General features: G+C 33.1%; 1 protein-coding gene and 1 non-coding gene across 2 annotated transcripts; one reads left to right on the forward strand and one right to left on the reverse strand.

The window, feature by feature from the left end:
- Nucleotides 1-2,704: 2,704 nt before the first annotated feature.
- On the reverse strand, nucleotides 2,705-6,981 carry LOC105785360 (laccase-7). Its single transcript, XM_012611433.2, has 6 exons — nucleotides 6,850-6,981; nucleotides 6,306-6,457; nucleotides 4,762-5,006; nucleotides 4,478-4,606; nucleotides 3,455-4,399; nucleotides 2,705-3,013 (listed from the first exon to the last, which is right to left on the reverse strand). Exons 1-6 carry the CDS (start codon nucleotides 6,940-6,942, stop codon nucleotides 2,883-2,885), a joined length of 1,695 nt encoding a protein of 564 aa, XP_012466887.1. The 5' UTR covers nucleotides 6,943-6,981; the 3' UTR covers nucleotides 2,705-2,882.
- Nucleotides 6,982-10,439: 3,458 nt separating this feature from the next.
- On the forward strand, nucleotides 10,440-10,545 carry LOC128036421 (small nucleolar RNA R71). The gene has a single exon (XR_008193218.1). It is a non-coding gene; the product is annotated as a small nucleolar RNA R71 (small nucleolar RNA).
- The last annotated feature ends 258 nt before the right edge of the window (nucleotides 10,546-10,803 follow it).

Consider the following 10,803-nt stretch of genomic DNA (forward strand, 5'->3'; position numbering starts at 1 on the left):
TTGGTCTAAGAAACCAAATATTGCAGCCAACGCGCATTGGATTTAATGTACAAGCTTGAACGAGCCAATTTCGAGAGCAAACAGATCACAAGACCAAGTTCTTGTAAAAATGGCCTATTAAGATGTCTACAAGCCCATATTGAAGTTTGGAAAGTAATTTAATTGAATATAAAGACAAATTATCGAAGTGGCTCAAATTGTAAAATATTTAAATTTTAGGTCCAATTTTATTTTAATAGGTGGATCATCAAGTAAGAATTTAACCCAAGGTGCCCATTTAATTCCTTTGGACAAATACCAATTAAAAGTCCACACTTAAAATGATTTTATTTTTTTATTTGATGAGTTGTCATGTTAGTTTGTCCATCAGGGTTAGGAAAACTTATTTTGGGGGCCTATAAGTAGCATGGTTGTCCACCCTTATACAAACAATTGAATTCTATTTTTTTGAGTGAATAATGATTCTCTTTGAGTTTTTCTTCAAGAATTGCTCTTGAGTTTCTTTTAGAAGTTGTTTTAACAATCTTTCAGATTGTGGGAATCATCTTCAAGCTTTTTCTTGCCAAGATCTCTTTCTTGGAGGGGGAATTAGAGCCATTAAAACGAGTTGTTGATTCTTAATGTTTCCAAGGCTTCTTAGGACGTCACCTTCTCTTTTCTACCCTTAATTTATCATTTCTTGCTTATTTAAGTTTGTTCTTATTGTTTTGGCTTACTGATTTTATTGATTTTTGTTCTAGGTTAAAGTTGTTTCAAGAAAGACATTCTCCTATATCATTCTATCAGAAAACATATTAAAATTAGGAGTTTCAATCTTTTCTTGTTGTTTCAAACATTCTTGCACAAAACAATTTGCTTTTGTGTTTAAAATCACTTCTAAAAAATTTGTTTGTGTTTTGTTTTTCCAGATCTGGTTAGGGCATTTTCTTGAGGCCCAAGGACGATTTCTTTCCATCCAAGAAACCCTAATTCATTCACTTTTGGACTCTTTGTCAACCAGTTCATTTTTCTTTTATTTTAATTTTGTTTAACTCTCCTTTGTGACAACTAATATGTTTTCGTTGTTTTTCGTTTCAATTTACGCTCATCTAGAGATCTAGGATAAATCCGCGACTTAGACAAGCTATGATCCTGTTCTACAGGCGTGTCGTATCATTATTTATCAAGGGGCAAGTTTGGTACCTGACTCTAAATATTGGTACTCATGTTCAAGTTTCGGTACAAGCTTTTAGAGTATCAGTACTCCAAATATTGAAGCTTAATATTTTATAAATTTGAGAAAAGTATCAATAATGACCCATGTATCGATACTTGGGTTGAAGGTTGCCTAAATAGGCCCTCTACTATTGTATAAAGCTCGTTTTAAACCTGAATTTGTCTCTAATTATTTGTGGATGTCTAGAATGTGGTGCAAATGTTTTAATTTAATACTTTAGTTTGAATATGTTGAAAAGGAAAGAGTGGTTAGGTTGCTCCTTCGACTAATGTAGCACTCCTTATTTGATTGGGTTTTTGGACTGTATAAGGGTTGTTACATTTGATGGTATCAGAGCCTAGGTTTAGTTGCTACTATGTTAAAATTGAATACAAAAAATAAATATTTTAGTGTGCATGCCAATTAGGACTTAAATTGTAAATTACGAACTATGTGAGATAGATGGGTAGATGCTTTGAGGACGTCTATAAAGAAAGAAATATGGTTAGTGGGCACTAGAGGACTTTCTTACGAGGCATACTTTGATGCTCAAGTCATTGATTGAATGAAACATAGTGTAATTTTTTTTGAAATAATGGGATAGAGGATATTTCTCTGTTATAAGATGGTTGGTGTATTTAGTGTGAGTTGAATGGCTTGCCTTTAAATGATGGATTGGTCCTTCAATGATAAGGAAACTTGGTATTAAGTATCCTTCTTGTGTTGGTTGGTGTAGAGGTGCTTACAGAGTTACAATGAACCTCTTTTAAGTTGTGCCTACAAGGAATATGTCTTTTGTCTTGGGCTTCGTTAGAGGCTTGGCTTAGTCATTTCTAGGATTCCTTAAGTCCAATTGTTGCTTTGTACTTTTGCAAATTGTCTTGAGGATCATTATCGTTGGTAATCTTCCATGATCTATTTTCATCCCCAACAAAAACATCGTGAAAAAAATACATTACAGTGGTTTTACAGAAAACACCACTAGATTTCAAAATTGTATGGGCTTGGCTATGGTGTATACAATTACCAGAATAAGGTTTTGACTAGAGATGCTAATGGGCTTGGCCAAGTCGAACCTAAAAAAAATTTCAAACCTTCCCATATTTATAAATAATTAATCCAAACTCATTTTAAGTCCATTCATATTAATTTTTTAAATATATATTTAATTCAATATTTAATATTTTAGATGGTTTTTCTTCTATTAAAATTTTAAATTTAGACAACTTATCATCTTTTTAATGTTTACAAAGTATACCATTATTGTATATTTAATTTATGTGATATAAATTATATAATATATAAATATATATATTACAAAGTATAAAACAAGCCTGGCTAGGCTGATTACTTAAATATTGAAGCCGAAGCCATTCTCATATGTTAAACGAGTTTTTTTTTTTCCAAACTTTTTTATGGGTTTTCACTTTTGTAAAACCTTGTAATATTAGAGGTATGCGACGATGAATAGTTTTGGGTTAGAAAAAAAAAGTAAATGAATAATGTAAATTATTACGTCGACAATATCTTGCATTCAAAACATTGAGAGTGAAGCCCAAAAACAACAATAACAGAAAGAATAATTTCAACCTTGTTAAAAGAAAACCCAAATTAAAGGAAGAAAAAATGTAGTGCGTCATAGAAAGAAACACTTCAACGTTTTTCGTCGTCAAATAATAGATTATCTCTAGCACTGTGGTAGATCCACCGGAGGTGGAGGCAAGGTTGTTTCCGGCGTTGGGCCGTTCTCAACCACGAAGGCAGTGGCAAGGCCCAATGGGAGGTGCATGTCGAGGTGGCAATGCAGTACCCATACACCTGTGAAGTTGAGAGCATGAATAGGAAACAATGAATCATCAAATGAACCGATAAAAGCCTAATGTTCAAGTCTTTGATTCGGATATCCAGGTTACTTGAAAAAAAAGACATTTGGCTTAATTATCGTCTTAGTCCCTCTACTATACTAAAACATAATTAACTTTATTTTCAAGTAACCTAGATTGAGGGAACGAATAACAAAAAAGTTATGTCATTACTTTAACATCTGTTTGGAACTATTAACAACATTATAAAAATAAATAATAAAATTATGTTATATTATGGAACTAAATCCAAAACTAGATGAAATCTTTGAATGGCTCAACCTAAGTATTTCAAAAAAGGATTCGTTCAGCTATCATTTTCATCTGCAGTCCATAAAAAGTATTAAAGTTGACCGTCTTAGTTGCGACATTAAGTTAATGATTACGAAAAACTAACCTGGATTATTAGCTGTAAACCTGGTTACGGCCCATCCACCTGCTGGCACAGCAATTGTGTTGCGCATTTGTGGGTTAATAAAATTGTGCTTCTTTCTATCAGTGGCAGGGTTATAGTTTCCAAACCCTTGAGCCAATACATGGAAGTCAAAGCCATGGAGGTGCATGGGATGATTCTCTACACCAAGGATAGCTGTGTTCTGAAAGATTATCTCCACAGTTGAGTTGAACTTAACCTTTGTCACCTTGGTTCCTTTGGGGGCAAACAGCATCGGAATGTTGTTGTTAATGCTAGCGTTGGTGTAGTCAAATTCAATGGTGGGCTTAGCAGGGAAATCAGTGGTGTAAACTCCATTGACGTTGAAGAAAAAGGCTTGCAACATGGACAAGCTGGTAGGTCTCACGAAGGATACATTGTTCATGCTGGCCGAGAGTTTTGGACCCTTGCAACTTGTGTTTGCCGGACAGGGCTCCAGCCCCAACCCAATGGTCACCAACATCTCATGATCAACTTTAAGCGGGACCGGCTCCCAGTGAGGCCCACCAACCAACCCAGTAAGGTTGCTGTAAAACTTGTGCGCCGTGAGAGTGTCATTAAAATCCGGAAGGACTGGCATTAGAGGCGTTGTCGACGACGGAGCACCATCATAGGCGAGGACACCCCTTGTGGTAGTATTATCAAATAGTACACCATCAGCGCTTGCGTATGCTGTAGCGGCCATGTAATATGACCCGACCGGCTGATCCGCAGTTAGCAAAACGTCGACCGTCTGTCCAGGGGCAGTTACCACGACGTTGGTGACATAAGGCTGAGTGTAGCGGGCGTCAATGCTGACAACCGTCAACTTATGATTGGCTATCTTGAAAAAGAGCTCGTGATTGAGTGCAGCATTGATGATACGTAAGAGATAGGTCCTCCCTTGCAACAACTTAAGCTTGTACATTTCTGATTGGAAAACATCTAATTAAATCATGCAAAAATAAAACATACTTACCTCTAAATGTATTGGTAATCATAACGTACGATTTTCAGAGCATGGGTAAAGATCACCGGGCCATCCATTTATTGTATAAGCAATGGAAAGGTTTGGGGCAGCGCCCGTAGCCACTGCCAGCTTCTCCACATCAAAGACATTAGTGTTCCACCACTCACCTGCGACGTGGTTGATATTGCAAATTTTTTTTTAACAATACCCTATATATGTGGCCTTTTAATTCAAAAAGAATAAATAAATTCCTTCTTAAAACATTAATCTTTAGTTAAATTTTAGATTGGGGTAAGAAGGTAGAAGTGGGATAGGTAAGTACCTAAAAGGATGGGAACTTCCTTGTAGGGCATAGGGAATGGATAAGAGTGGCCACCTCTGGGGCGTATGATGAGTGCACCGTAGACGGTGGCACGGAGAAATGAGACGTGAGCATGCCACCAAAGGGTTCCCTCTTGGTCAATGATTGTGAATTTATATATGTATTTACATCCAGGTCGAATTGGACATTGAGTGATCATGCTGGGTCCGTCTGCCCACCCACTCAGTCTTTGAAACACTCCATGCCTACTCAACAATAATAATTAATCAATTACTCTATAATTTATGTACTTAGAAATGGTTGAAGACATATAATATGAATATTGTATAAACAAGTGGGTAAAAAATTTCAACTATATTTTAAAAAATAATTATTGATAAGATAAATGAGATTTTAGTGTTGATAAAATTGAAACTTTAAATTTTCGAGTTCCAGCATCAGTTTATTTTATTTAAAATAAATAAATTCCATTTATAACTTTATTATTATATTACTTTTGTTATATAAGTTTACTTTATTTGTATTTTTCCGATTAAATCGAATTAATGTTGAATTTACTAATAAAATTCAAATAATTTATTTAATAACTAAAAAATAGTCCCATACAAAATAACTAAAAAAATACTGGACTATAAAATTAGTTTATTACATATCAGTAGTTGTTGTCCAATCATTTTATTTATTATAGTACCGTACACCAATTATAATGGGCTTCGTGGCTATTTTATTTTCAAAGGATACTAAAATCTCTCTTTTGAATTAATAAAATAAAATACCGACGTCGCCTGAAGAAGGAGTAGTAAATTTTCTCATCCCGTTAAAATAGAATCAGTGATGGAACAAAATCTTTGCTCCCAAAATTTTAAAATTTTTTTAAAATTTTAACTACAACACCTTTAAAATTTTAAAAATTCTCACTACTCCATTTAAAACTTTTGAAAATTTGGTTAAACTTTTCAAAAACTATTAAAAATTTCTTTAAACTCTTTAAATTTTTAAAATATTATTCTAACTCTTCAAAAATTTTCAAAGTTATAATTAAACCTCCTTAATGCCACGTGCGGTCACCATATATATCTATCTACATTATATTTAAACTATTGATTTAGTTGTGTCACTAATAAATTAAAAGTCAATTTAATTAAAAATTATTAAAAAACTTATTCTCTTACAAAATAATAAATATAATTAGTAAATTTTTTATATATTAAATAAAGCTAAAAATTAACCATCATCATTCCCACTGAAACCACATTTAAATATAAAGAAGGATAAATTAGTTTTATATCCTTAACTTAACTATTTTTCCTATAATGTTTTTATAAATATATGTTATACATAATTTTTTGGTACCCTAATAATTAATTACGAAAATTGGCGGTAGAAACAGCTAATATGCGTAGCAGGCAGCGAGATATAATTTGTGATAAAATGGAAATCAGATAATACTTGATATTTTTTAATTTGTCAAAGGCGAAATTAAAATTTTAGTGAAAACTGAGCCAAATAAATTCGTTTGTATTTTTGGTAAGAAATTAATTTACCAGTGAATAGACAAATTATAAGGTGACTTATTGAAGACATGAACAAGTAACGTGTCGCCCTCTTGAACACGAATTGTTGGGCCGGGGAGCCTACCATTGACTGCAGTAATTATTTGGGTGTTGCATAGCTTATTAACAGTCAAATTTTGCACCTGCCAACAAATTTAAATATTTACTACTTAGGGATATCTACCTGTAAAATCATATTAATATATCCCTTGGGCACTATTAATTACACTCATTTGCTTCAAAAAAAAGCGGTTGAATTATTAATCACACTACTAATCAAAGACTGATTAAAAGTAAATATAAACAAAAGAATGTGAAGGGTGTTTTTGTAAAAGCAATTCTATTTCAACGTGCATGCATGGTGTTACTGAGGTACGACAATCACTGCAATGACGGTTTGCCCCTGGAAGAGTAACAGAGCATAAGGCTCTAAAACCTCTTCCGTTTCATGGATTTACGGGAGTTGTAATGAAATATTTTGGCCCTATGGATCGTAAAAAAAAAAGAAAAAAGTAAAAAAAAGGAGGATAACTACATAGAATTTATGCTCTACTACTCTAGCAGGTGAAGCTGTTGAAGCAGCCAGAAGAAGCAAAGCGCAGGCAGAAAAGAAAAAATGGCGCTCCATTTTAATTGGAGGGCTTAAAGCCAAGACCAAACAGGAGAAAATAAGAGAATGCTTGAAAAGAATGAGATATTAAGAAAAATAAGAGCTTCTATTTATATTACAAATGCGAGGGCTCCACAACTCAGAATTCACCCAACAAAAATACTCAGAAAAAAAAAAAATCTAATGTCAACTAAAGCCTGCAATATCCACAATAAAATAGGAGAGCTTTGACATTGCCAGTTTGGCACCCAATTGCGTACGAACCTAGGTAAAAGGGTGCGAAAACTTTTGATCTAATTGTAGTTTTAGTCCCTCTACTATTTTAAAACATGAAGTTTAATCTTCGTATTTCAATTTGATATAATTTGGTCGTTTACTTTCATATCATATTAACAAAAGTAAAGAGAGCAAATTAAGGTAGACTTATGGCTAAATGAGACGGTTTGCAAGTTGCGTGGGATGGAGGTTTTAAGAAAGGAGGCAGTAGAGAATGATAACAGCATTGCACTCAATAGATATTTTTTCGGCGATAGCAGCTTGGTTCTTGTGCAGCACATCAGAAGCATTTGTAACAGACTACAGTATTATTTTTACTCCCATCCTTAGAGAAGCGAGCTTGGCCGCAAATTTTTTGGCGAAATTAGGTACTAGGCATATTTCAGCAGATGATTTATTAGGAGTTAGACACTTGAGAAATAATGTAGTGTAATTTCCTTACTGTTTAGTTTGAACTTTGAAGTCTTTCCTTTTTTTACCCAAAAAATAATCAAGGAGTTAGTCTGAAATTACAACATAGTAGAAGGATTAAATATAAGATTAAGCAAAATATTTTCAGCTTCACCAAATTTGAATGAAGTGGGGGCAATCAATGCGTTTGTGATAGACTTTTTTTTTTTAAGGTAGAGAAATTATATTAACTACAAATGTAGACAAATAACAAGAAAAGGCCATCATGAAGAGGACAAAAACTAAACCCAATTACTCTATACCCGATCTTCGTATGCATATGAAAAATAGGAATAAGATTAGTAGGAAGAGTATTTTACTCAGTGTTTTTAGATTAAAGGGGTGGAAATTAAATTATAATTTTTATGATAGAAAAATGTAATTTTAAAATTTTAAAAGTTTATATCTATATAATTTTTAAAGGATTAAATCAAAATTTTATATTTTTAGGGGGCTAAAGTACAATTTTACCTTTCCTAATTTAAAATTTTAAAAATTTTAAAGAGCCTAAATGAAAAATTTTCCATTTAGGGGGGTCAGGCCCCTGCCAACCCCCTAGTTTCGCCCTTGACAATAAGATTATCTTTTCAAATGAATGAGTTGCATTATTACCTCCCTATATTTTCAAAGAGATGACATGTGCTGAAAAGAGCCTATGAACAATCTTGATTCAACCCAAATTCAAAAACTTCTTGAAAAAGGCCTACAAATAGGGCCGAAACTAGAGGGCAAGTAGGGGCTCCGATCCTCCCTAAAATGGAAAATTGTCCATTTAGGCCCTTTCAAATTTTTAAAATTTTAAATTAGTAAAGGTAAAATTGTACTTTGACCCCCTAAAAATATAAAAATTTGATTTAATCCTTTAAAAATTATAAATATATAGGCTATTAAAATGGTGAAATTGCATTTTTGTTATCATAAAAATTACAATTTAATTTCAGTCCCCCTCAAAAAATTTTATCGTTTGGCCCTTGCCTATGAAAACCACCATTTGAAGTAATATTCAAGTGTCCGTGGAAGCCTCGATTCAACAAGAACAAGCGGAGAAGGAGGAGAAGAGCAAACTAGTCAAGCCTCGAATAAACACTGGATTTGATTCTTGTTCCTTATCCTTTTAATTTTATTGTTGTTGTTATGAACATGTCTATGAATATTTGTGATGTTGTTGTTATGAACATGTCTATGAATATTTGTGATGTTGAAATGTTTAATTTAATTAATATGGCTTAAATTCAATTCGTGTTAGGTTGATTGCATTTGATCTACTTGAGTTATTAAAATTGTGTTTGTGTTGTTATAAGCCTCGATAAGATGTTTGATTAAGTAAAACCATGACTAAGTTATTATTGCATTACAATTATAAGGTAACTAATGAATTAATTATTTAAACGGATTGGAATTGTAATTAATTGACACGATACTTAATCAGTGCATGTTTAATCATCTAAGGTAGCTGAGGGTTAAATTAGCAACGATATCTAACAATACATTAGCCTTGCATAACTTGCAAGATTATTGTGATTAAACTGTTTCAAGGTAGAAATACATTGTTACCTCACATAATCTTTTATGTGCTTATGAGATTGAATTAATTGTTTGAATTGGCATAGAGATATGTACAAGAGATTATTTTAATTTCATAAGTATGTATGTGCATTAACACATTTGCTTATTAAAATTTGTTTAATCGGTTGAATTGACATAGAGATATAGTCAAGAGATAAATGGATTTTGGTAGGTAAGTATGTTCATAAGTTAGCAAATTACCAAGTTGCCGTGAATTTATTCGTAACAACATAAACATGAGTTTAATAATTCTAAGTTAAGAAATGTAATTAATCTAGCACAATTATGTCATCTTGATTAAAATCATCTTTTGAAATCGTGCATTGGAACTTTTATTTTATTTTTATTTATTTTACTTAGTTAAAATCCTAGTTTTTAATCACCTCCTCAAATCAAAATATTTTTCTTCACCAAAGTGTTTTTAAAATTGCATTCATAAATAATTGTTTTCACAATCCCAGTGGGTATGATAACTCGACATTTACTTGTCACTTTATTACTTGTTGTGATTATGTACACTTGCACATTTCCGTCATTCCAATAGCCCAATCACTCGGACGTGTGAAGAAGCACACGGGCGTACGGGATAGCTACACTACCATGTCTTGAGCCACACGGGTTGGACACATGGCCATTGACCCCTGTTTTGAAAATTTTTATTCTTACCCCAAATCTGCTAATTTGTTTTGAATTGGTCCCTGATTGTTCCTATACTATTTGAAGGCTTCGTAGACTCGATTTAAGGACTATTAGTGGATGTGGTATTCAAATCTGAATTATCTATGAATTTTTTAATTAATTTGGTAAATTTGATGCTATTTGTTATAGATTATTCTTCATTGTACGATAATACTTTGTAACCCTAATTTGGTGACAGATACAAGTTATGGGTGTTATAGTAGGACTATTGATGTAGTGGAAAAATGATTTATCTCCTCTATTCATAGACGGTGCATTGTTTATAGATTCAGTGTGGTTAAGTCTATCCACTAACAGTTGATACTTATCGTCCTCTTGAATAGCTTTTACCGTAGTGGTTTTATGGCTCATATGTAAATCGTTCAATTGGCCACTAACAAGAGTTCAATGCCATGTTCTTTATGATCTCGTACGCAGCCTCGTACATTCTATTCATAAGAGCTCCTCCTGCTACTTCGTCTAATCTTGATCTTGCATTTGCGTCCAACCCGTTATAAAATACCTACAATCGCATCCACTCAGGAAATCCATGGTGCGGGCATTTCTGAATCAACGTTTTAAAACGTTCCTAGGCCTCATGGAAACTTTTTCATTCCATTTTTCTGAAAACAACAATCTCTCTTCTTAATTGAACCACTTTACTGATAGGGATAAACTTCTGTAAGAACTTTCCACCGAGTTCATCCCATGTTGTAATGGATCCTAGTGTTTATGAGTCTAACCAAGAAAAGGCGTTATCTATCAAAGAAAAGGGGAACAACCGATGATGAATAGTGTCATCAGTGACCCCATTATACTTAAAAGTATCACAGAGTTAGAGAAACCATTTTAAATGTTGATTTGGGTACTTTGTCATTATTCCCCAAAATTGCAGATCATTCTGGATCA

Source organism: Gossypium raimondii, chromosome 13, assembly GCF_025698545.1.
Source record: "Gossypium raimondii isolate GPD5lz chromosome 13, ASM2569854v1, whole genome shotgun sequence".
NCBI classification, from domain to species: domain Eukaryota; kingdom Viridiplantae; phylum Streptophyta; class Magnoliopsida; order Malvales; family Malvaceae; genus Gossypium; species Gossypium raimondii.